The sequence below is a fragment of the Poecile atricapillus genome, chromosome 21, assembly GCF_030490865.1.
Source record: "Poecile atricapillus isolate bPoeAtr1 chromosome 21, bPoeAtr1.hap1, whole genome shotgun sequence".
In the NCBI taxonomy this organism is placed as follows: domain Eukaryota; kingdom Metazoa; phylum Chordata; class Aves; order Passeriformes; family Paridae; genus Poecile; species Poecile atricapillus.
Window position 1 is genome coordinate 8,769,468 of NC_081269.1, and position 25,235 is coordinate 8,794,702.

At 43.6% G+C, this 25,235-nt stretch overlaps 3 protein-coding genes across 18 annotated transcripts in view; all 3 read left to right on the forward strand.

The window, feature by feature from the left end:
• GTF2I (general transcription factor IIi) overlaps nt 1–9,105 on the forward strand; it is a 40,885-nt gene extending 31,780 nt beyond the window's left edge. For 8 of the 11 annotated variants that reach the window (XM_058854150.1, XM_058854148.1, XM_058854147.1 and 5 more), the window contains 8 exons: nt 626–678; nt 1,242–1,340; nt 2,173–2,253; nt 3,051–3,234; nt 4,155–4,183; nt 4,568–4,630; nt 5,253–5,291; nt 7,026–7,131. In XM_058854150.1, coding sequence (XP_058710133.1) covers nt 626–678; nt 1,242–1,340; nt 2,173–2,253; nt 3,051–3,234; nt 4,155–4,183; nt 4,568–4,630; nt 5,253–5,291; nt 7,026–7,087 — 610 coding nt within the window. In that variant the 3' untranslated portion in view covers nt 7,088–7,131. Of the gene's footprint in view, nt 1–625; nt 679–1,241; nt 1,341–2,172; nt 2,254–3,050; nt 3,235–4,154; nt 4,184–4,567; nt 4,631–5,252; nt 5,292–7,025; nt 7,132–7,536; nt 7,612–9,048 lie in introns of those variants that run through there. The other 3 variants (XM_058854152.1, XM_058854143.1, XM_058854153.1) reach the window with 2 other exon arrangements.
• A 4,135-nt stretch (nt 9,106–13,240) lies between these two features.
• Nucleotides 13,241–20,342, forward strand: NCF1 (neutrophil cytosolic factor 1). Its single transcript, XM_058854165.1, has 11 exons — nt 13,241–13,375; nt 13,798–13,878; nt 14,192–14,267; nt 15,496–15,661; nt 15,800–15,855; nt 16,154–16,276; nt 16,645–16,752; nt 17,581–17,698; nt 18,320–18,427; nt 18,858–19,000; nt 19,885–20,342. Exons 1-11 carry the CDS (start codon nt 13,304–13,306, stop codon nt 20,001–20,003), a joined length of 1,170 nt encoding a protein of 389 aa, XP_058710148.1. The 5' UTR covers nt 13,241–13,303; the 3' UTR covers nt 20,004–20,342.
• A 549-nt stretch (nt 20,343–20,891) lies between these two features.
• The window catches only part of RCC1L (RCC1 like), a 37,204-nt gene continuing 32,860 nt past the window's right edge, over nt 20,892–25,235 (forward strand). For all 6 annotated transcript variants that reach the window (XR_009279258.1, XM_058854159.1, XM_058854160.1 and 3 more), the window contains exons 1-5: nt 20,892–21,188; nt 22,373–22,502; nt 22,748–22,876; nt 23,684–23,750; nt 24,827–24,878. Coding sequence is in view for 5 of the 6 variants with exons in the window: in XM_058854159.1 (XP_058710142.1) it covers nt 20,934–21,188; nt 22,373–22,502; nt 22,748–22,876; nt 23,684–23,750; nt 24,827–24,878 (633 nt within the window). In the remaining variant the exon portion in view is untranslated. The remainder of the gene's footprint in view (nt 21,189–22,372; nt 22,503–22,747; nt 22,877–23,683; nt 23,751–24,826; nt 24,879–25,235) is intronic.

The following is a 25,235-nucleotide window of genomic DNA, read 5'->3' on the forward strand; positions in this document are numbered from 1 at the left end:
AGGAAGAGCAAGGCCATATTTCTTAATCCATCACAATTATCACATCACTGGTTTAGTTCCTACTGCAAGGAGAACTTATGGGCTACTCATAAAGCTTGCTGGTTGTTAATAAACAGAGAGCTGAGAGTGGAGATTATTTTAATAAGGGCTGTAAGAATTTTCCTTCTTTTACCTAGAACAGGTTTAGATACTCCTGTTGTGGTGCAGAAACAGTGGCAAGAGAAGTTACAAGGTCATGTAGTGATAGAACAAGGGAGAATGGCTTTTAATTGACAGGGTGCAGGGTTAAATTAGATGTTTGGAAGAAATTTTCACAGGGTGCCCAGAGCAGCTGTGGCTGCCCCATCCCTGGAAGTGCCCAAGGCCAGGTTGGATGGGGTTTTGAGCAACCTGGTTTAGAAGAAGGTGTCCCTGCCCATGGCAGGGGCAAGAAACTGGATGGGCTTTAGGTTCCTTCCAGCCCAAACCAGTTTGAGATTCTGTGATTCTGTGAAGTTATAGAGCCTCTCAGTCATTGCATTCTTCAGAGGATATCACTTAGTCACCATTTTTAGAAAATGGGATTTTCTTTAATGTTGATGTTATAACTTTATTATTGTATGTAAAATGTTCAATCTGTTTGCAGGCCTGAGATGGTTGAGGAAGCTATCAAAGAAGAGTCTTCTACAAGCCCCCAAGGTGAGTTTTGCAACTGCTTAACTTTCTAGGTAACAGTTTATTTCAAGGGTTAAATATTAATTATGAGAGAAGCATGGTGTTAATAAATTCATTAAATATTTATTCTACAAGCAGGTGCTTGGTTTGTTTACTTGTTTGTTTGTTTGTTTTTAAGATGGAAAAAGCACTTACCAGTTACAGATTAAATATAGCTCTAACAAGGCAGTATTAATTTTCTAAGTTATTCGCAAATAATTGTGCTTCTAATATATTCCTTACTACATTCTATCAAAATGTAGCCAGTAATGTAGGATTCACAGGAGTTATTCATGTGTAGAGATAAATTAGTTGTTCCTAGAATGTAGATCATCTGAATGACACACGTGCCAGAGACAGGAGTGCAGATAGCCAGTAGAAAATTGTGTCAGGTAGGTAGGTGATGGAATAAATGCTCCGATTTTGAAACTGAAACTAGGACCTCTTTGAAAACTTTGCCAATATTTGTTGTTTTGCAATATTTTCTTTATAGATGAGACTGAAGATTTTGAGCTCTCTATAAATGTTTTCTAAATTAATCCTCTTAGGAAAAAATAATTCCCCCAGTAAAGCCGATACAGCAAGGACCACAGAAAACACAGCTGCACGTGTTGAAGACCTCAACATCGTTCAAGTAACTGTACCAGGTGTGTATGCTGGCTGGTTTCACATCATACTACTTGTGCTGATATTCTTCATGATATCTCTTTAGTTTGATAAAGGTTTTTCTCAATGTCAAGCTGGTTTGATGAAATGCAAGTACAGCCAAGAAAGAACATAAGTTACCTTTGGTTTTGCTGAGATGTTAAATATTAACCAACACTCATTAATATCTCATCAGTGACATCTTTAGAATATTCTTAGTCCAACCACTTGTTAAGAAGTATCCACAGTTTTATGATGCAATAAATTCAATACTGATTTGCAGTTCTTGGTAACTTCCAGATGTCAATACCTGAGCTGAATTGAATGACCATGCAGGCTGAACTGCTTTGCCTTAACAGTGATTACTGCTTTTTTTGTTGCATGCTATGGTCATCTACTGAATGATCAGATTTGCTTTTACCTTTACATATGTTCTGTAAGAAAATAAAATACAATTTGTTGGTTTAAATTACTTTACAACAGCATCTCTAGACATCTCTAGATTTATCCCTGGAAGTTCAGGGCCAGGTTGAATGGGGCTTGGAGCGACCTGGTCTAGTGGAAGGTGTCCCTGCCCATGGCAGGGGTTTGGAACTGGATAATTTTTAAGGTCTCTTCCAAACCAAACCATTCTAGGATTCTGTAATTTCTTAGCAACCATCTATTTTGGTGTATTTCTACTATTCCGTGTTACTACTAAAATGAGGAAAAAAGACAGTGCCTGTTTAGAAGCTCTTGGGTATACCTGCTTTGAGTAAACATGCAGGGATAAACAAGCTTCAGGGGGGGAAAATTTGTGCTTAATTCTCATGCTATTCTAACAATTTCTTCCAGGTGATGAAAGTGAGCGACTGCCAAAAGAAAATGCCAGACAATTGAGAGAGCAAGTAAATGAACTTTTTAGCCAGAAATTTGGTAATTGCTTCTTACTCCCCATTTTTATATAAGTGTGAGTGCAATTAATGTTGTTCATACTGGAGTTATTGAATGAATATTCACTCACAGTGAATTATGTATATGGTCATTAAAATGAACAAATTTGAAATTGTATATGAATGTTGTGCTTTGACTCCAAAAAGAATCTTTTGTAAGTCATGTAGGCAGTTTGGTGTTTTAAACAAAGTCCTAAGAGTCTAGATTGCTTCGTGGTTCCCTTTTCCTGTTTGCTGTGTCAACATGGATGAAGTATTTATTTTGCTGGCAGTCTCAGGGCTTCATAAGCCTGACCTCTTAACACTTGGGATTAGAGTAATTTTTAAAATGCAATTTAACATTTTTGCTAGGTATAGTTTTATTTGGTTTCTTTACTTTGCATTACAGTAGTAACCTGGGTTTCCCTATCTGCAATTCTTTCACTTGTGCTGCATTGAATTGCTTTTCTTAGCACTGCAGGAAAAGTTTTGTTTTCCTTCATGTAGCTGTCTCCTTTTATATCCTGTTCTATAGTGTTCTCTTAGAGCAGAATCTGTGTTCTTTATATGCTGAACTGTCAGAGTTGGAGTTGTGACTAATGCTCTCCTAGTAATGTTCATGAGTGTAATCCAGACCTCATTTCTAACACTGTAATCATTTCACTGTCAAGTGAATTTTCGTAGTTTCAGATCTGATAGAAAGCATGGTTTGAATTTTGTTTCTAATACTCTGAAGACTTTTTCTTCATTGTAATCATAAATACTCTAGGTTTGAAAATAAACACAACCTCTCTCACTTAGGTGAAGCCACTGGTATGAATTTTCCTGTGAAAGTTCCATACAGAAAAATCACTAACAACCCTGGCTGTATTTTGGTGGATGGAATGCCTCCAGGTGTGGCATTTAAAGCACCCAGTTATCTGGAAATCAGCTCAATGAAGAAGATTTTGGAATCAGCAGAGTTTATCAAGTTTACTGTCACTAGGTATGTAGTTGCCATTAATTAGATTGTGGGTACAGCCCCATAGCTGGAATAAATGTGAGAGAATAGAAGTTGTAGTACATCTTGAAATAGCTGTTGGCTCAGTATGTCAGGTCAAATGAAGCCCACATGTTCCTAGCATGAAGGAAGGAGAACATGTCCAATTTAGTATGACAAAAGGCCTATTACTGCATATTACAGCAACCTGTCTTTTGAGTTGAAATCTAATCATAATGTGTACAAAAGTCCTATAGTTTTCTGTGCCTTGCTTTCCCAGTCATAATACCAAGTTTTGAGACAAGTTCAGAGCTCATTGGTTTCTATTCAATATTTAAAAATACAATATTGTCCAGTTACAGTGTAAGGGAATTTCATTTGTAGGTGTATATCTCCCTAGACACACACACACACATATCCAATGTTAATTTGTATGCATGAAGCAGAACAGATCAAACTTTGGAATCATTCTAAGGAGGAGTTGAAAATAAAAATTTATCAGTTTCTGTAACTTCTCAAATCATAGATGACTTCATAGGAGTTTAAAAGCTTCAGTTTATCTTTAGAGAGAGAAATTTCTTAAATAGATTTTACTAAGGGCTCTGAGTTCTTAGCCCTTAATCATGACATATTCTAACCAAAAGGACTTTGATGTGTTTTTGTACTGAACCCTAAAGAAGAGGTGGCCCTTTGATACGTAGCAATGTTCAAGGGAAGGGTTTAGCTATTCCCATATGTTACTTTTCAGAATGCTAACTTTGAAGAACCAAAATGCCCAAGAGCTGCTATTCCTTCTGTTTCACTTGACTTTCTTTTCATTTTTTAGCATGACCTCTGTTACAGAAGGTATGGGGAGGTTACAGTGGAAGGAAACACTCATTTTAGTGCATTTTAGAATCAGTAATCTTTTTTTTTTTTCTTTCCAGACCATTTCCAGGACTTGTGATTAACAATCGTAAGTATTTATGATACACTGATGACAAATGTATTTTTGTAGCCTACCAAGATTCATTTTCTACATTGTGTCTTAGTGGCAGAGGCCTCAAGTTGTTAAGGTCTCTATATTGAACATGTGGAACATGTATTGAACATGTCTCTGAAGAACATGTGGAAACTTAAGAGGAAATTTTTGGTGTTTGAAGGCAAGACAGGGAGTGTTTCTCCTGTAACAGAAAAAATTGAACAGAAAAAAATGAACAGAAAATTTAACATCTCAATCACAGTGTTAGTAACCTGTTCATGTGATAAGTTTCAGGATATGCAGATTTAAATGTTGTCCTTGTGTTGCATGTGAACCATTTTCATTGTGAACTAAAACAATGATCATGTTTAATCTTAGAGCTCTTGGAAGAAGCTGAAGCAGAAGCAGAAGCACCAGCACCAGCACCAGCAGCAACCACAGGTGATGCAGAGTGTGACACGTGTCCTTGCAGGAGGGGTGGGGTGTGGAGCTCATCTTATTGGCAGATGTCATTAGCACTCATGTCCTAGGTGTAAGGTGCTCATGAGGAGTCATTTCATTTTGAGAAATTGTGTGCAACACTTTAATAGCTGTAAAACATTACTGGAAAGTGCCTCTGCTTTCTTCAAGATGTATCACTGGTGTGTTCCTTGGTTTGATTTTTGCAGATGATGAGTGAGCTGGAAAGAAAGATTATTTGGGGCAATGTACACATACTAAGATAATGCTTAGGAGAAGTGGTGACTCTTTCTTTATGCTGTTCCAAATTTGGTGTATTCTGTGCAAATGCACATTATATTCTGGGTCTTGGTGATGTCTGCCACAGTGAACCATTCTTAGAAGAGAAAGTGTTACATAGTTAAATGTAATAAAAGTTTGGGGTGTTTTTATATTTTGTTGCAGACTGTAGAAAGCTACACAAATTTATCTCAGACAAAGAGATGAGTCTGATTGTTAAAGAAAAATTAGGTTCTTTTTTTCAGGGAAAACTTAATTTCCCTAAACTGATTTATCTTGTTGAAGCTATATTCATATTCATTTGACTGTATTTTTTTCATTTCAGAGCCAGCTAAACCAAACAAAATAGAAGTATCTCTAGAAGGTAAGTGTTTGTCTTCAGTTATTATCAACAAATATTTTTTAAGTAATGCTGAACAAAGTTGCATCTGTTCTTAAAGTCAGGTCAATCAAAACCAAGAAAAGGTCTTTTATTGGTTCCTGGCACATTTCTTCATTTATAGTAATATAATGCTGCATCATGTGAAAAATACTTAGCAGCAAAAATTACTAGTTAAATAATTTTACAAAGAAGTTTTATGAATTCTTCATGGTTGGTGAGTCATGCCTATACATAGGCTCTGAGTGACTGTTCATATCCTGAATGATGCATCCAGTTATTCAGTGGAGTAATTTCCAGAATTGATGCAAGTGAGTGATCATCAGGAACTCTGCATGCCATATTGGCTTCGATACAGTGTGTTGGGGGCAAATGAGTGGAGTATTATTGTTCTTCTAGCCCTTAAACTCTAGAAAACATCCAGCTTTCCTATTGTCCAAGAATATATTTGAGTTGTATCCTTTTCAGATAGAATCATAGAATCTTTTAGTTTGGAATAGCCTTGTAAAAGCATCAAGTCAACTGTTGCCCCAGTACTGGCAAGCTCACCACTAAACCATCTCTCCACATCTCAAGTGCCACATCTGCACAGCTTTTAAATGCCTCCAAGGACAGTGACTCCACTTCCCTGGGCAGCCTCTGCCAGGGCTTGACAACCCTTTTGGTGAAGAAGTGTTTTCTAGGACGTGGATGCATGTAAGACCAAAGAAGCTGTAGGTTTTGTATCACCCATGTGGTTTTGCATTAGAAATCCTGAACTGACCTGAGAGTTGGGATGATGTTGTCTGCTGCTCCTGTCAGTGCTGCCTTTGCTGTACCCCAGCCTGTCAGCACGGCCCTGGCTGGCCATTGCTTGTCTCTGCTGTGGCTCCAAGGTGATCCAGAGTTTGCTGGGGTCCTGCCTTTGTGTCAGGTGGTCCCAAGGATGGTTTGCTGATGTGTCTGTGGCAGCTTGATGGCAACATAGCCAGCAGCCCTGGGATGATGGCTGCTGTGCATCAGCACTCTCCACCTCGAGATTCTCAGCTTTGGCTAATTCCCTAATCCTGCTTTCATTGCCCCAAAAGAGAAAGCAGCAAATCTCAATGTTCCTGTTCTTCTGTAGCTTTTTCCATGGAAACTCCCTTTCCAATCTCTTTCTTCACTTTCCCTGTCGTGTCATTGACCTCTAAGCCAAGCCAAGCGAACATTCTCAACTAGAATGAGTGTTATAATCTGAGTTACAGGCTAACTCCAAGGGTTTTAAGTCAGTTTTTCTTGGAGTATGGACTGACCCTGTTGCAGCAATCAAGACAGAGAGAAGGCAATTGTCAGAGTCACAGCAGAGCTGAGCTGCACATTTTTAAGCTCAGTTAGGAAAGCTGGAACATTAAATGTCTTTATCATGCCAAAACTGTGGGTTGCTGAAGCTAGATGATGCAGGAGAAGGACAGTTTTTCCTGAATACTGTCACGTGGAGGAAATTCAACTGCAGGCCTTAAATGTGATGGTTAGGAAGTGGTAGAAAAGCATCCAAAATTGGCTTCAGACACTGTAACTACAGAAATGTTTTTGTGAAAAGGCATACAGTAGCTAAAATCACTTCAGAACTAGGCTGGAATGTATAAAATTATTGTGGTAGAACAGCTTGGCTTTGTAGTGATGAATTATTCTCACCCCAAACCTTCTAAACAACTTCAGGGAAAAAACATTTTCCATCCAACATCATATTCTCTGCAGAAAGAACAGAATCAGGCTGTGGGTCATATGGACAGTGCTACACAGACACAAGATTCCTTTGATTTACCTCCAAGCATCCCTGCAATGAATAAAACTGTATCAAAAGGTGATGAATGCTTTAGCCAATGTGATTTATTTTTTTTTAACATATGTCTTCCTGTATGATACTGTGCTTTGAAAATTAGCTAGGGTTAAAATTTGTTTGGGATAGACTGAAATAGAATAATGCAGAAATCTGTATGTAGTTGAGAGAGAAGCAGTCCTACTAATGCCAATTTTATTTCATTAAGAACTAGAGTGCTCTGAGAACCTAAGCTGCTTTACATTGCACTGGAAATGGTAATTTCCACAGAATCTGATTGCTGTGAATATACTTTTATTTATTATTATTATTAGTTTAAAAAGATAATTAATGTTTTTTATGTTTTTATTAATTTTTTTCTTAAGTAGAGCAGTAACAAAATCATTGGGGAAGTTCCACTTTTTTCATTCACTACTAATTTTTTAACAGATAACACAGAAACAGAAGAAAATTCTCAAATGAAGCAAGATCCAGACCTGATGTCATAGACCTCATCAATACTGGGTAAAAGAATTTAGTGTTTCTTGAAGTCAACACCTGTCAAGGAAGAATATTTTTATATTTTTGGCTGGGGAAAAGAGAGATGAAGTATAATACTAAATGTTGGAAGGGGCCAGTACTTTAGTTGTGAATTATTTTATGCGTCTTAGTTCTCACATGTAAGATGTCAGATGTTTTGCACTTTATTATCCAAATGCAATATAAACTACACTGTGTTCAAATCTGTGAGGAAATCCTCGAAAAATGTGGCCTGAAATGTGTGATGGTAATCACATACCTCAGAAGAGATGTGAAGAAGCAACTGAAAGCTGAGGGAATTAGTGTTTATGAAAAGCTCTGACATGTTTGTTTGAAAAAGCATTGTTGTTCTTGGTAACACACATATATTTCTAAATTGTAACTGAGCAGGAAAGCTCTTTTTCTTTCTTTTCTTTCTTTTAATAAATTAAATTAAAAATTAAGTATTTCTTTAAATAAATTAAGTTTTTATGAAAAGTTTAATTAATGCCCAGATGTCCAAATCTTTCTCTATTTTTAACACCCCTTATTCCTAAAAATTATGTTTTTGTGGTGGTGGAGAGCAATGTTAGCAATGCTATCACATCACCAAATCCAAAATGCTGACCTGCATGACTTGGAGTCTCTGTGCTTCATTCAAAGAAAACAGTAGAAATTCTTCCCATTTCAGTTTTTTGGTAATACTGAAACCCAAGTATCTTCCTCATTATGCAATGTTTGATAATTCAGCAATTTGATTTGACTGGTATAAAGTTAAATGAAGCATTGGCTAGGAGAACCTGTGGGTTTCATTCCTGGCACCATCTAAGTTTTTGGAGCTGAGGGACAGCCTTGTCCCTCCCTCTGTGCATCTGAACACAGCCCAGGACACAGAAGGCAGCATCAGGACAATGAAATGATGTGGTAGAAAGTTGCAGGAACTGAAGAACCAGCATCCCAACTGTCTGTGCCCTGAGCACTACAGGCACAGCAATTGTGGCTTTATTAAATCAGTGAAGTCTGTGATGGAGGTGTTTGTCATAAAATTGAAAGTGGCAGGATAAAATACACTAAAGGAAAAACTGATTTGTCATGGGATGAACTGCAGCCAGTGAGATACAAAAAACCATCTCATTTGTCAATTAAAGATTATAGAAATGTTTGAGCAGCGGCTGCACAATTTGATGCTGCAGTGGTTCAGAGTTTTGGATGCTTTAAGCCATCCACTGAATTTATACTAAAATAAATATTTCTTCTAAATTCTGACAGAGATCACTCAAACACACATTTAATCTCATATTTATTGAGAACGATATTCAGCTTCTGCATGCTTGCTGAATCTAGGCCTAAAGAAGTGAAAACTAAAATACAAACTGCTCAAAGTTGGAATAAGACACAAGGCTTCAATGAAACTAACTTACTTTTTAAATTTCTCTTACCTAGTCAGAAGCTTCCCGTTCTGAGAAGAGCCTGCTGGGCCTGTCCAGAGCTGTGTAATATAATTGTATAAGAGAAGTATCTTCTATACAAACCCTTTTGTACTATTATATAGAAATGTCTACTTTTTCAGCAGTTCTATGAATTGACCTAAATCAAAGAATGACTGTAGAATTGGAATGTCTGAGTTTACTTTGGAATATATATTAAGGACTAAATTTAATACAGCAATGCTGGGGAGATGGCAGGGATTAAAGTCATCAGGGACTTAGTTGAGGCTGTCCACATTTTCCAATAAAACTGAATTTCAGTGTACCTGAATGCATCCTAGTTTTTGTAATGAAAAATTCCTGTAAAGAGTTACATTTGTTTACTTTGGAGAAAAAAAAAAACCTCCATGTGAATATTCAGCTATTATTTTAATGTCTCATTGGACCACATTATTTGTATATTTTAGCAATTTTTTCCTATTTTATCTGTCACAGTTCATATGTTTTTTCCTAAATAAAAGATAAACCAGTTCATTTGATGGTTAGTATGCCTTAATGAGATAGAATGGTTGGTATTCCGGTGTGTGGATTAGGAGCCAACTGAAAGTAAACCCCATCACAGTTTAATGTTCTGTTTTATTTAAAGTTCTGTTCATTTATTTAATGTTCTGTTAATTTAAAGTAGTAAGTCCATGTTATATCAGAGCATCACACAGTTTATATATGATGGATTTGGTCTTGCAGTCTTACTGTAGGCAATAGTTGCGTGGATGTGTGTGAGAGCTTTTCTGCTGAAGGCTGTGAGGGGTGCTCTTCTGTTCATCTAGAGCTAGTTATGGAAACATGCTACAACCTGCTCTAGGTCCTACTATGTCAAAAACTCAGAGTATTCTGTGAATACAACCATTAAATTAAGTTCCCTGTAGTCCTGGTTATGCGTCACAATATGTAAGATTCATGCACATATTTTTTTTTTTTTTTCGAATTTGTCCAGTTCTGGCTATATGATAATCTCTAAAAATGCAGATTATTTGTAAAGGTTTCTCTTTTACTGCCATCAGTTTGAGATGATTACATTATGCACAAATGGTAAATCATATTCCCTGATGAATAAATGAAGACGTTTCTGATGTTTTTCATGGCTGTCCATGCAGTACACAGTTATGTTTGTTACTTTTACAACAAATCAAGTCCTAGCAGTAATTCTGTAGGCAGGTAGAACATGCATCAGAGGATTGGGAAAGTTTCAAAAATCAGACATGACAACTGGTTGCCATGGAGGCAAGCACCCATTCTAATACTGGCTTCTGTGTATACCTTCAACAGCTTCGGTCCTCGTGCTATGATTGACGGTACTGCATCATTTTCTTTTCAAATGTGCATTAAAATTCAGTATGATACTGTGTAATATTTAAGAATTTTAGCTTAACTTAATAATTTTCTTCCATATAAAACTCACAGTAATTTTCCAGGCTGTTTTCCTCCAGAGAAAAGAAGCATTAAGGTATTTATTTTCCTCTTCCAAAAATCTTACGCTTTCAGTTATGGGATTTCCAAATCTAAATTAAGTTTTGTTCTCGGTCATTTAGATTGTGCAAACATATTATTCAAGGGTAAAAGCTGTTGGCTATTTTTAGTTTATCTGACAATTAAGAAATCTATAGCAGACCAGGCAGGGTTATAAAATAGATCACTAAAGCTTGGAAGGTTAGACAACACCAAAAGGAAACCTATTAAATATGTTTGTAAGAAGAAAATCTTATTATAAAGTATAGTAAATTTGAAATGTTTTTCCCTGACTCTTGATAGTAAACTGTTTCTGAAGAGAATTTGTGCTAATGCATGCACTGTACAATATTCATGGTAATATTTACCTGGACTTCATCACTTTACAGTATTGATGCTTACAAATGCAGATACAGATGATAAAACCCTATATCTGACTGAACACACTTTGTAATAACTGGATAATGGCAATATAACAGTTTTTTCACCTTCCATTTGATGATTAATCATAATTCCTTCAAAGAAAAGAGTGTACCATGCAGAGGAAAACCCAAGGCATAGACTTCTACATCCCTGTGCTGTGCCACACATCCTGAAATTAATGTCAGCCTGCAAGGATAGCCTTGTATGGAGTCCCAAAACTATAAATCATGGAAAACAAGCAGATTCTATGTAAGTATGAAAACCTAGAATGAAAGTTTGAAATAAGTCTAAAATAGAAAAGACCGCTTTGTTCTTGAATTTGACATTTTCTCTTATATTTATGCAATTTGTATAGTTATTATCCCTAAGAGTCTTGTAAAATTCTTGGTATTCCGAAGTCGTGAATCAGAACATAAGATGATTACACATAGGAAACAAAAAATAGTTTAATTTTATTTGGCACAGAGGACTAAAATTCATTAAGGGTTTAAAATTAGATCAAACTGAATTTATTGCAGTCTTGCCATCTCTGGCTTGCAGTGTCTGGAGTTTTAATAAGGAGGATACTATCATGTTGCTTTATCACCTTTAATTCCAACTGTATTATTAATATTTCCCAGTTAAGGACTTTCTATAAACAGCTGTCCTGTGTTACAGAGGTACTGCCCTTTATTAGAAATCTACCCTGTGAGTGACCCAATCAATTGCCCAGTGAAAAGAGGTGGCATCCATGGCATTGCCAATCCCTTTGTGACAGCCCCTCTGTCCTTTCCATCAACAGCACAGGGGGACAGGGTGTGGGGGTTTTGGTCAGTTCATCACCCGAGGTTTTCTTCTGCTGCTTTGGGAGAGGAGTCCTTCCCCTGTGAGACCATGGGGTCCCTCCCACTGGAGATGGTTCTCCAGGAACTTCTCTAACATGGTTCCAATCTCACGAACAGCGGTCCTCCCAAAACTGCTGTGGCATGGGTCTCTCCTCCCACAGGGTGCAGCTCTCCAAGGACAGGCTGCTCAAGCCTGGAAGCCTCTCTTGCTACCGGGTCTCCCACTGGAGCACAGCCTCCTCCAGGCATCCACCTGCTCCATCCTCCCCCACAGGCTGTGGGTGAATCTCTGCAACCCTGTGGATCCCCATGGGCTGCAAGGCACAGCTGTTTCACCATGGTCATCACCACAGCCTGCAGAGGAATCTCAGCTCTGGCACCTGCAGCACTTCCTGCCCCTCCTTCCCCACTGACCTCGGTGTCTCCATGTTGTTTCCTTCACGTTTTCACATCCTCCTCTTCTCTGGCTAGGAAAAACCACGTGTGCCCCACTTTGTTTCGATTTGCTTCTTAAATATGTTATCACAGAGGTGTTACCATCATCTCTCATTGGCCCAGCATTGGCCAGCAGCAAGTCCACCTTCAGAGCCATCAGGGATCAGCTCTGCCAGACATGGTGGAAGCTTCCAGCAGCTTCTCACAGAAGCCACTTCCATAGCCCCCCTGCTACCAAAGGCCAGACTGGGCAAACAGAACTTAGCTTGTTCAGATGGGATGTTCCTCTTCTGAGAATTTTCTTCTAAAATCATGCTCCTTGCCACGTATTAGCTGTGAGACATTGGATGGGACACTCAGCAGTGTATCACACACAGTTACAGGTGGTGTTTCGCTGTGAGCTAATCCTTCATGGACAGTGGCATCTAAAACCTCTCATTTCTCACATCACAAGATGAAGAATGAGGAAACTGAAAGAAACATGTAAATTAAGTGGTTTCCAGTAATGTACTGTCTGTAATGCAGTTCTAAATTTAGTACAAACAATTGTAATCATGAAATTAGCTTTTATGAAGAAGTTTATGGTGTTCTGCATAAGCAGCAGTTATCTGGTGACTAACAGAGCAGAATCCAAATAGCCCTGGATGGATCTGTTTTAGTATCTGTGGCTGTGTAATTTTGCCTTGCATATAGGGAAGTCCCCATGTTAAAATAGTAAGAAACCAAATGCAAATGACCTGCAAAAGCTGCAAGTACCGCACCCAGGTTCCAGGGGAGGGTTACTGTTAGTATTTAATGTTTTTAATGCAGCCAGAGGAGGCTTTTCTCTTTACAAGCTAACAAGGGCTCACCTCCTCCCCATTTGTGGAGCCACTGGAGGGGCTGGGCTGGGAACTTGCCACGGGAAACACCGACTCCATACAAACCATAGTGGGTAAACAATTCTGGGTGATTGCAGCAGGAGTTCCGCTTCCCCAGGGCTTTAAGAAGAAGCAGAGCAGTGCTGGGGAGAGGAGAGGAGAGGAGAGCAGCCAGCCAGGCAGGAGCAGGGTCCGGAGGAGAACATTTTGGGCAGGAGCAGCAATGGGGGACGCCTTCATCCGACACATTGAACTGCTGGGCTACGAGAAAAGGTTTTTCCCCAGCCAGCACTATGTGAGTACTGAGGACTGGCCAGGGTAAAATGCATGGGCAACAAATTTCCTTAGATAAATGTGACTGAGGGTCTAAATCCTTCCTTTTAAAGGGGTCCTGGCTGATAACATGAGCTGGAGGCAGCCAGAGACTAAAATGTCCTGAACACACAAGAAGTCAGGCACCTCCTTTGCAAGCCATTGGTTACTTTGCAGTCTTGGAAAGGGCTTTTTCCTCTTTGTTTCCCACCCACCTGCATGTTTCTGTGCCCTCTCTGTTCATTCCAAGCTCCCCTGATGCCCAGTTTATTTGCTGGCATTGGGGTGGTAGAAGGAAAATACTCAATTTTATCTGAAACTGGACTGTCCACAGGGCTTCCCAGGCACAGTGGGGTGTGGTGTCCCACTTGCCTGCAAAACTGCAGCCTCTGCTTTGCTCCTCAGGTCTACATGTTCCTGGTGAAGTGGAATGACCTCTCTGAAAAGGTCGTCTACCGCCGCTTTACTGAGATATATGAATTCCACGTGAGTCCTCCCAGGACACATGGGCTCAGGGTGGGGAAAAAGGAGGGTGAATGCCATCTGAAATTGTCTCAAAGCAAACCTGGTTCAAAACAGGCTCGTGGGACCAGTCCTTCAATCTCTTTTGCCACCTGCAGGTGGGAGCCATTGGCTCAGTGTCCCTGGGCAGAGTGCTGAGGTGTGGGATCCAGCCAACACGTGCTAGTGGCAGCAGGGCGAGCACCAGGAAAGGAGTCAAGCTAGGGCCAGAGGAGTGGGTGTCACAGAGTGTTCCCCTGGTTCTGTCCTCACTCTTGTGCCTGGTTCTGCTCTGCAGAAAGCACTGAAGGAGATGTTCCCCATTGAATCCGGGGACATCAACATAGAGAACCGGATCATCCCGCACTTGCCAGGTGAGGGGGAAGCGCTGCGTCTGGGGGGTGAATAGAAATTGCAGCTAGTTGGGAAATTCCCTGGGGGTTTGAGCTGTGCTGGCTGCCTCCCAGACAAGTGTGTGGTGCAGTATTTCCTGTACACCAGGCTTGAAATCAAAACCCCAGAAAGATGTGAGCAGTGGCAGCAGTTCTTCCCAACACTCAGCAGCCCTGCAGACCCCATCCTTCCTCACTGAAGGCTGGGCACCCCAGAGGCACGTCCAGAAGAATCAGCTGTGACCCCTGGCTGGTGCAAAGTGTCTGGTTTTGGGGAGGCTGAACTGAGTGGAGCTGAGCTGAGCCCTCTTTAGGTGACACCATCACTGGTGTTGGCTTAATGCCCTTATGGCAACACAGATACTTCGTAAGAGGAAAATTGCAGTATGTCTTCAGTGACAGAGAATGAACTCCTGAACCAAACAGCTGATGCTTTGTGTCCAAGCAAGGTGCACATCAGAAAACTTCCCCATTTTATTTAATTTCCTGCTTTGAAGGAAGCAGAAGGGAGTCTGAAAAAGAGCTGCAGTTGTGTTTGACATCTCTGGAGAAGGAGTAAGCCTGCACTAAGCAGCAGTGTGGGTGCCAGGCTGGGAGGGGGCTCCATTGCAGCTGGACTAACACCACCACGCTGGGCCTCTTCCAACATGCTTCCCCCACCATGCTGGGCTGTTGAAAGCATCCTTATTCCATTTGGGGAACTGAGAGCACTGGGGACCAGACAGGTGTCAGACTGCTGGGAGGGACAGGGGGTGCCACTGACCACACAAAAGCACCCCCCATCAAGCAGTTCAACACTGCTTGAGGTTGGGATTGCTGGAAGTATTTTAGAGCTCTGGAGTCAAGAACACCACAAGCAGTGGGATGGGAGGATAAACATATCTACTCTGACTGCAGGCTGGTCCCCTGAGCCCCTCCTGGTGCCCTGGTGCATCTGCTGTATTTGTGGTCCAGCAGCAGGGCTTGGTCTGAACACACATGTGGAAGTTACCCTGAAACTGAAATAGGATCAAACAGGATCATTTCTGGGCCTGCATGAGCTGTGCTCCATAAAGCTTCACCTTATTGCACAATGCAGACATTCAGCACTTTGGGGCCAGACCCACTTGGCAAAGTGGGCAAAGTTAATGATTCAGAGTAGTGTGCTTGGAAAGTATTAAAAACAAGCTGTTCTGTCTGATTTTGCTGAGCCCTTTTTCCTCTCCCCCAGCCCCAAAGTGGTTTGATGGGCAACGCTCAACTGAGAACAGGCAGGGCACACTGGCTGAGTACTGCTACACACTGGTCAACCTACCCCACAAGATCTCCCGGTGCCTGCATGTGGTCAGCTTCTTCAAGGTCCGTCATGACGACATGAACCCTGTCACAGACAGCCAGTGAGTCCAGCTGCCTGCTGTTTTGGGGGAAATCCTGCATTCCTGGCTTTGCATGCTGGCAGTAGCCTGCAGGGAGGGTGTTGCTGCTGATGGATAGGGCTGGTTGGCATTGAGCTGCCTTTGCTCTGACCTGTCTAGGATCAAGAAGCCTGAGGTCTTCCTCCTGCCAAAGGATTCCAAGAAAAACCTCACTGGTAAGAGGTCGAGGGGTGCAAGTGGCTGCCTCAGCAGCAGCAGCAAAGACTGCTTGGGAGGGAGGTTGTCATGGCAGATACCCTCACCAAGAGTACAGTCCCTGTGCCAGAGCTGCAGCTCTTGGGAAGCCAAATCCTCAGGGGAAATGAGTCATTGTCCTGAAATCCAGCTGGTTTGGGGCTGAAAGATGCTGGGAGAGCACTTTGGGCTGTCCTGGGGCTGCTTTTGGCCGGTCTGAAATAGGGTGTTTCTGGTTGGGGGCTGGAGGAGGGAACATCCCTTACTTCTCTCATGCAGATATCACAGGCCCCATTGTCCTGCAAACGTACCGAGCCATTGCTGACTATGAGAAGAGCTCCACATCTGAGATGGCTCTCAAAGCTGGGGACATGGTGGATGTCGTGGAGAAGAGTGAGAATGGTATGTGTCCATCCCCCTGGAGAGCCCCTGAGGGTCAGCCCACTCCCTGCCACAATTTCAGCAGGAATGAGTACTTCCCTTGCATCTTGTGTCCAAAAACAGCCTGTGAGCTAGTTATGGTAGTGAAGGCTGAAGGGTGAGGGGCAGTTCTAGAAAACTCTGCAACATCCTGGCCATGCCTCAGCCTGTGAGGCTTCCTGCCCAGCAGGAGCAGCATGAACTGGTTGAGTTCTCTGGTTGCAGCATGTCAACAGCACTGTCCCTTTAGTCCAGGACATGGAGATGCCTGCACCTGCCCTGGCCAGGACAGACCCAGTGCCAGTCCCCACAGCACTCTCTGCACTTGCCCATGGTTGCTTTCTTTGCAGGCTGGTGGTTTTGTCAGTTGAAGAATAAACGAGGCTGGGTACCTGCTGCCTATCTGGAGCCATTGGATGGTCCTGATGAGTCTGAAGAGCAGGAGCCTAACTATGCAGGTAAAATGCTGGGGGGTGTGTGTGTCAGAGCACAGCTCACTGCAGCTCTCCACTGAGGTGGCTCACTGCAAAGCTGGGCAATTCGGACTGAGCAGGATCACTGGGGATGCTGCTGTAGGAAGTGCAAGGAGGAATAAATCTCATATAATAAATAATAATAAATGGCTTGGTGCCTCAGTGTCAACCTTGGGAGCTTCCCATGACCTGCAGCTCAGCATTACATTTGTGTTTTGGCTGATGTTTACCCAGTGGCCATGCTGAGCTGGCTGGGTGAAGGCTGAGGTGCTGGGTTAGCAGAACAGCACGGTGCAGCATTCAAATCAGGCACAGGCATTCACAGTGCTTCGCCTCTGTGCAGTTTTTATCAGGGCCCAGCCATGCTCCCTGCCCTCTGCATTGCCCTGCCATGACAGCAGAGCTTTGTCACGTGGAGCAGAGGAAGAATCCTGCAGACTTGTACCAATTGCTCAACAGGCTTCAGCTTTGTGGGTTTCACAACACTGGAACAGGCTCTATTAGGACAACACTTCCTTCTGCCTTATTTCACCACCCGAATTCTGAACACACTCTCAAGCAGAGATAGGTGTGCTTCCCCTGCTTGCACCCAAGAGCTTTCTTCTGGAGAGATGGTGAAGGGGCTGGGATTAGCCATGGGCAATGATAAGACTAGGGGAAGTCTGAATCCAAACCTGAAGCAGCCTGAGTCTAGCCTAAAATGTAGAGTGTCTCCTAATGCTGTGGTGCCTGCTCTTCTCAGTGGCTTGGGAGGTTGAGCCCCCCATCCCTGAGGTGTCAGCACATGATCCACCATCCCCATTTCGTGTGTAGGTGAAGCATACATCGTCCAGAAAAGCTACACTGCTGTGGAAGAGGATGAGCTGACCCTCAAGGAGGGTGATACCATTGAAGTCATCCACAAGCTCCTTGATGGCTGGTGGGTCATCAGGTGAGAGATGCCATGAACAGGTCAGGTGAGCAGCACTCAGGCAGAGGGAAGGGAGCATCCATGGTTCTCCACATCAGAGCTCTGAAAGCCATGGTGTATGTGGTGCCACTGCCCAGCACTTCCTTTTGCAGGGCTGCTTCTCAGAGTCTGTTCTTTGCCAAGTATTAAACATTGCAGCTGGAGATTCCTCTGCTGAGGGCTTCAGAATTATCCAAGAAGGAGGCAGATGAAAAAAAAATAAATAAAAAAAAGCATCTGTTATTTTAGCTCTAATTGTTCTGGCACATTTTGCTTTGTAAAACCTGAATTTTCATCCCAGCTGCAAGGAACATGACAAGTAACCCTCATGGCACCAGCAAGGGATAGGCATGAACCATGACTCATGGGATGTCCTGAGTCGGAAGAGTTCAAGGCGAGGTTGGAGGGGGTTTGGAATAACCTATTCTAGGGACAGGTATCCCTGTGGCAGGGGATTGGAATAAGGTCCTTTAAGGTCCCCTCTAACCAATCCATTCTGGGACTCTGTGACCAACCACAAGAATGATCAAATCTCTCTCCTGGACTGAGGAGGTGGTTGCAGAGCCACGATTGCAAGTGATGTTGCTTTGTGTTGCACTGCAGGAAGGATGAAACCACAGGTTACTACCCCTCCATGTACCTGCAGAAAGCTGGGGAGGTGAACATCTCTGTGAAGAGTGAGCTGAGGAACCGGGGTGCTCCTCCACGGAGGTAGGAGAAGCTCTGTGTAGAGGGCAGAAGAACCAGGGACCTCAATTTTGTGGCCAGGATAGGTGCTGTATGTTCATTCATCAAAGAGCTATAGATCATTTCTGGGTCTTTCTTGGATAAACCTCATGCCCATCTCATTCTTCCAGCCTTATGTCCAATCTTCCTCCCCAGTCCCTATCATTATTTTCCAGACTTGAGCTCAGGGTTCACCCTTCAGTGTTTGCTTGCAAAGCATCATCCAGCTGCCTCTGAACACATCGTAGATTGTGTCTCACTGATGGCTGCCCTCAAGGGCTGGCATCCACCAGGCAAAAGCCAAAAGCAGAAATTGGGGTTTGGCTGAAGCAGAGGAGGAAGTGTGGGGAAAGAAATGTGTGGTGTGAGAGCTGCCAGCATGAAAATTGAAAGTTTTATTTCTCACTCCTTGCAGATCCACCATCCGAAACGTAAAGAGCATCCACAAGCAGGGCCGGAAGCAAATCAGCCAGGAGACCTACAGGAGGAACAGCAAGAAATACATCCAGAACCGGCGGAACATGAGGGCAAATTCCCAGAGCAAGGCCAACGTCATCAGTAAGTCTCAATGAACTGGAATCCTGCAGGCATGACCCATGCCACTCACCAGTGCTGGCAGCTGGAGCAGGATGGCACACTGAGGTCACACCATGCCCATCTGCCCTTTTCCCATGGGGAAAGTCTGTGCAGGGAGGGATTTCTTTCAATGAGTTTTCTTACCCCTGGCTGTAGGTCAGACAGAGCAGAATGTGGTCCTGGGAGGAGGTCAGCCCACTTTTGGGACCTGTGCTTTCTTCTGTGCACCCAACCTCCCCCATGATAATGCCATTACCATTGCAATCACCATGTATGTTAGCTGTCAGCAGAGCCCCCAGAAGGAAGCGTTGCATGAAGAATCTTAGAGTTATGGAATTCCATTTTGGTAGGAAGGGACCTTAAAGACCAATTTGTCCCAAGCTTCCACCTGATCAGCTTGCTCCAAGCCTCATCCAACCTAGCCTTGAATATTTCCATGCACAGTGCAGCCACAGTTTCTTTGGGCAACCTGTGCCTCACTACCTTCACAGGAAAGAATTTTTTCCTAATATTTAATCTAACCCTAGCCTCTGATGGTGTGAAGCCACTCCCCCTGGTCCTACCAGTCCAGGCCCTTGTAAAAAGCCTCTCTTCATGAAGAAGGAGAGGTAAACATTTAGATCTGGGAGTCCTCATGCAGTATCCATGACCTTCCCAGAACTAAAGATGGGCTTTCCCTGAGCACAGGTCCCAGCTGGGCACTGGTGAGTGCATCCTGACTCCACGACCTACAGGAAGACCACTAACTGCAGCAGGGACAGGAGGAGAGGCAGGAGTGGCTATTACGTAGGAAACTGCTGAATGTTCTTGAGGGTGGTGTGTGGTGGAGAGCTCTGAGCCATCTGTACATCTTTTTTTACTTGCAGTTGAGAAAAATGAGCCAGAGGACAACAAGCCCAAGGCTCAACCTGCTGTTCCTCCCCGTCCCAGCAAAGACCTCATCCTGAACCGCTGCACTGAGAGCACGTGGAGGAAGATCCTGTGAGGATCCTGTGAGCCCCCACACCAGACACCCAAAGCTTCATCTCCTCCAGCTTCTGTGCAGCTAGGGCTCAGAGCTGGACCAGGGATCCAGGTGGATCTGGCAGCCACCACAGGCCAGGGAGGATGGTGGCCATGCCAGCCCAGCCCAGTGCCCATCCTCATCCTCCACCACGGCCAGCCCAAGGTGTCCTGATAGCACTTTGAGGAGGGACCAGCGCTGCTCTACCTGCTCCTTATAACCACCAAAAATCCTCATCTCCAGATGCCCTTCTATTATCTCTTTGTATTTTGAACTGTGTTTTTTTGTTTTCATCAATAAAGAAAAGACACTTTATAGACCCTGAGGAGCAGTGTGGGCATGGCGGCAGGACAGCAGTTCCTCCTGGGTGGATATTGCGCAAGGGTCTCTTGCAAAAGATGCTGGCAGTGAGGAGATTTAGCTGGGGGGATGAAAGGACAGCAGTTTCCTCGAGGGCTCAGTGTTGAGCCAGGGCTGCTGGTCCCACAGAGTGTGGCGGGACGGGTCCATTGGGTTACCCCAGAGCCAGCGCTGCCATCGCTGGGCCGGGCGGGGCTGCCTTGGCCACGGCCTCGCTTTGGCTTTGGGATGGGTCTGGCCCTACGTGGAGGTTTGGGTCTGAGTTTCAGTTTTGATCTTTGTTTGGGCCTGGATCGAAGTCCACATTTGGGTTCTGGGGGTGTGTTTAGATCTAGGTCTAGGTCTGGTTGTATGATTTGGGTTTGGGCCGGGCTGCAGGCTCTCATGTCGCTCTGGGTCTGGGCGGGTGCAGACGCTCCCTCAGAGGGAGGCGCGGCCCCTTTAAGAGAAGCGCGCACCCTGTCGCTGCCGGGCGCGTGCGCGCAGGGGAGGTGACGCTGCGCAGGCGCGCGTGAGGGACAGAGCCAAGATGGCGGCGGCGTGAGGGGAGTGATGGCGGGGCTGGCGCGGCGAATGCTCTGCAGGGCGGCGGGGCCGCCGAGCACCCGCCAGCTGCGGGAGGCCGAGGAGGCCGCCCCGGTGTTCCAGTACGCGGGGAAGGCGGCCAAGCGCAGCGACCGCGTGTTCGTGTGGGGCTTCAGCTTCTCGGGCGCCCTGGGCATCCCCAGCTTCGTGAAGCCGGACGCGAGCTGGAAGAAGCCGCGGCGCATCCAGACCACGCCGTACCGCCTGGAGACACAGGAGAAGGTGGGCCCGGTCCCATCGTGTCTCCCCCGGCCTCCGGAGCTTGGTCGGGGCTTAGCACAACCGAGAACGGCGTTACTGAATCGGATTTAAAGGCTTTGCCATGATTCAGTGATTTTTATCGATATAGTGGTATTACTTGGGATGATTACTGTTTTAACTGCAGCAGCATATAGCTTAGAAAATATTTAGAAAATGTATTTAAATTTAGAAAAATTTAGAAAATACTTTAGAAAATGTATTTGTAATTTTGTTAGAGGCATTAGAGAGCCAGGGTGTGAAGAGCATTTGCCAGATAAATTTGGCCTCTGCCAGTGGCTCTGGGGCTGCTCCCACCTGACAAACGGGACATTGTGTTGAAAATTAAGTTATTCTTTTGCCTACATGTTTCACACGTGCTCTGCTGTCTAGTGCAGAGATGGAGCATTCATAGAACATCTCGAGTTGGAAGAGACTCGTGGAGTCCCACTCCACGCAGGACAGCCCAACAATCCCTCCCTGCACCTGAGTTTTCCTTGGGGCCGTGCCCATTCCCTGGGGAGCCTGTTCAGTGCCTGACCATCCTCTGGGGAAAGAGCCTTTTCCTGATACCCAGTCTAAACCTCCCCTGGCACAGCTCCAGCGCTTCCCTCCTGTCTTGTCCCTGGTCCCAGAGCAGAGCTCGGAGCTGCAGACTCCAGTGAGATCTGACCTCAGTCTCCATTTCTCCACAGTCCAAGTGACCACAGTTGCTCCTCATGTGGCTCTTATGCTGGGCTTTTTTTGTCAAAAGGAGTAAAACATGTTATTCTCTTAATATCTCTATATCTTGGTTTGGGTTTTTGTTTGGTTGGTTTTTGATTTTTGTTTGTATTTTTGTTTGCTTTTTGTTTGTTTTTATAACCTGCTGATGCAGGTCAGCAAACAGGTCTTTCTGTGGTGTTGAATGGGGCCAAGATAATGCAGAAATAAAGATGTATGCACACAAAACCAAAACTTTGAGGCAGAAAGGTTGGACCTGAGTTTTCACCATTGTGCTTATCACAGAAGACTGATAATTTTTGCAAGACCATATGTGCCATGAGTTTGGGCTGCATGTGAATGTATCTTAATGAAAAATGAATGCTGATGAACAAGTGTGGGGTGAAACTTGTTTTTCTAAGCCACAGTTTCTGACTGAATGGTGTGGGTTTTGTGTGTCTTCAAAGATATCCTCTGCTGCCTGCGGTTATGGATTCACACTGCTGGCTTCTAACACGAGAGACATCACCAAGGTGTGGGGCATGGGGCTCAACAAGGATTCCCAGCTGGGATTCCAGAGAAGCAGAAGAGATCAAAGTAAGCATTTAAGTGTTTTAAAGACTGCAGTATGCCTGTGGTACATGTGTTGCTCATTGCTGCCCTCACATCCACTAGTGCCTTCCTGCAAAAGACCATGTGTAAATTTTTAATTAATTTTTTAATTTTTTGTTTTAATTTTTTAAAGCAGAAGTGAGTGTGTGAATGTACAACAGGATCAGCAAATACATGTTGAATTTACTTTGTGGAAGCTACTGTCTTAAAATTGTTGTCTCTTCCTTAAGCTAAGGGCTATGAATATGTCTTGGAACCATCTCCAATTCCTTTACCACTGGAGAAGCCACAGCAAACTCGAGTCTTGCAAGTGTCCTGTGGGAGAGCCCATTCCCTGGTCCTGACAGATAATGAAGGAGGTACAGTGCTGCTTGTGCTGATGATGTCAAGGGGTGCCTGACTATGCTTTTACTAAAAGCTTGGGAAAAATTGTCTTCTGTCTTTTAGAACTATATCCCAGGTGGGTTTTTGCACTGTAAATGGGATGCAGGCAGCTGTTGGCCTTGTAGGATTGCTTCTGCAAGGCAAAGCCATGAGCTTCACTTAGCTTAAGTTGTAAATGTGTTGGGAGCTTTTTACTCCAAGGTTTGTTTCTCCAGCCCCAGGCCTGGCTGAGTGCAGCCTTTTTGTCTTGTTCACTCAGATGTGTTTTTGAACACAGATTTGGGTGACTATGCCAGTACTCCTGTGTTACTTCCCCTTGAAGACCCAGAGCACTCTGTTTATAAAAGCAATTAATTAATTAATAATCCTTTATAGAAAAGATCCTGTTGGTGAATTGTCTCTCCACATCCCTGGGAACTCTGATGCAGTGCTGTACCAAGTGGTGCAACGAACTGGTTGGTTCGTTGATTCCCACTCCTGTGGGAATGCTGATCTGAGTCTCTGACAACAGCAGGGTGAACCAGGCAATGCTGACTGTGACAAACAGTGGGCTCCAGGTACTGCTGCTGTGCCTGCAGCAATACTGCTGGGTGGTGGTGAAAATAGATTCAGTCACTTTAATTCAAATGGACTTCCTTTGAAAAAAGCTCATGCCAATTTTTACATTGCTGTGCACCAACTTTCAGTCTTACAACTGTGTGAAAATACATTGTGGACCTGAAAAGAGGCTTTCAGGGGATTGGGCAGTAATAAAACTAGTGTGTTTTATCATTGTTTTTCAGTTTTCACAATGGGAAACAATTCTTATGGACAGTGTGGCCGGAAGGTTGTTGAAGATGAAATTTACAGGTAAGAATTCAAAGATCCTGAGCTTTCTTAATGTTGGAAACATAATTGCATGAAAACAACCCTGCAGAAAAGCCTGAAGGTGGAAAAGGTGTGGTAGTATAAGCATGCCATTTAAGATTAAGGAGTCTGAGATCAGGCTTTTGCATGCAGGCATCATACAAGCAGCCTGGCTTTGAACCCAGGCTGGGCACTAGCACTCTGCTTACCACATTCACAAGAGACAAAAGAATGTCAGCATGGGACAGTTCTTGCAGGGCATAGTGAGAGAACCCAACCTTCATAAATTGCTTGAGGTAATTGGTGTTAGTAGTTGTGCTTTCTCCTTTTGGCTGTTCAGAGTACATGTACTGTTCCTGAGGATGCTGGAAGTGCCATTTAACTACAGAAGAAGCATCCTTTTGTTAAGTCTCTGCTGAGTCTGTAGTGCTTTTCCTTCACTGGGTTTTTTGTGGGTTGCACCAAAGCATATGCTCAAAGTGCTCTGTATGATAGAGTAAGTAATAGTGGGAATATGTTGAGTTTCTGATTCCCTAGTAGGACCAAAGAAAATTCTTGTTCATTGCTCTGTCTGTGATCCACAACGCTTGGCCTGTAAAGTCTGAGAAAATAGCTGTAATTAGGTAGCTTTTGTTAGTCTTGATACTGGAAATCAGTCATTGTATTGTTCATAATTCCTGGTATAGTGAAAAAACTGCAGGGATGTTAGCACTACACTGCTCTGGGATAACTGGTTTATCTCTAACCAAATGTAGTGTTCATATGGGTATTGCAGTGTTATTTAGTGTCTCTGCTCATTCTAGATTAGGGACTGTCTGAGGGTTGCTCCTACCCCCAATTATTACAAGAGCTTATATTTAAAAAGTGACAGTTCTTAACTTCTTAAATGAGAGAATGTAGAAATATGTTCCTTCTTCATGCAGGTATTTTGTGGTGAAACTACATGTGAACAAATTTCTCTACTTGTGGTAATAAAGTAGTTTTCAGTAGAGGCAGGTTTACCTTTGTGTTTTTCAGTTGCAGTCTTCTGAAATCCTCTGTGTTGCCTTTTCTCTTCTTGGTGGTTGTTTGGTGTCCAGTGAAAGCCATCTCATTCATCAGCTGAAGGAATTTGACAGCAGAGTTGTCCAGGTAAGAGGATCATCTGAACTCAGTCCTGAAGATGAATTGGAAACCAGCTGAACAGCCAAGCTCAGAGGGTGGCAGTTGTTGGCTCGAAGCCAAGTTGAAACCAGTAACAGCTGCAGTACTCCAGGGATCTGGGCTCCAATCCTGTTTCACTGGTGATCTGGATCACAGAGTGTTCCCTCAGCAGATAGCAGATGGCATAAAACTCTGAGGGGAGTGACTGATAAACCAGAGGGTGGTGCTGCCATCCAGAGGCTGGAGAAATAGGCCTACATGAACCTCATCAAGTTCAGCAGTGGAAGTGGCTAAGTCCTGTTGCTGGTGCAGAACAATTTCATACACCACCACGGGCTAGGGGTG

Bases quoted from the DNA above. Each gene is read 5' to 3' on its own strand.
- NCF1 (XM_058854165.1), top strand. From the start codon at position 13,304: ATGGGGGACGCCTTCATCCGACACATTGAACTGCTGGGCTACGAGAAA. The intron at 15,662-15,799 runs GTGAGTCCAGCT...TGACCTGTCTAG, and splicing joins AACCCTGTCACAGACAGCCA to GATCAAGAAGCCTGAGGTCT. The intron at 16,753-17,580 runs GTAAAATGCTGG...TTTCGTGTGTAG, and splicing joins GCAGGAGCCTAACTATGCAG to GTGAAGCATACATCGTCCAG.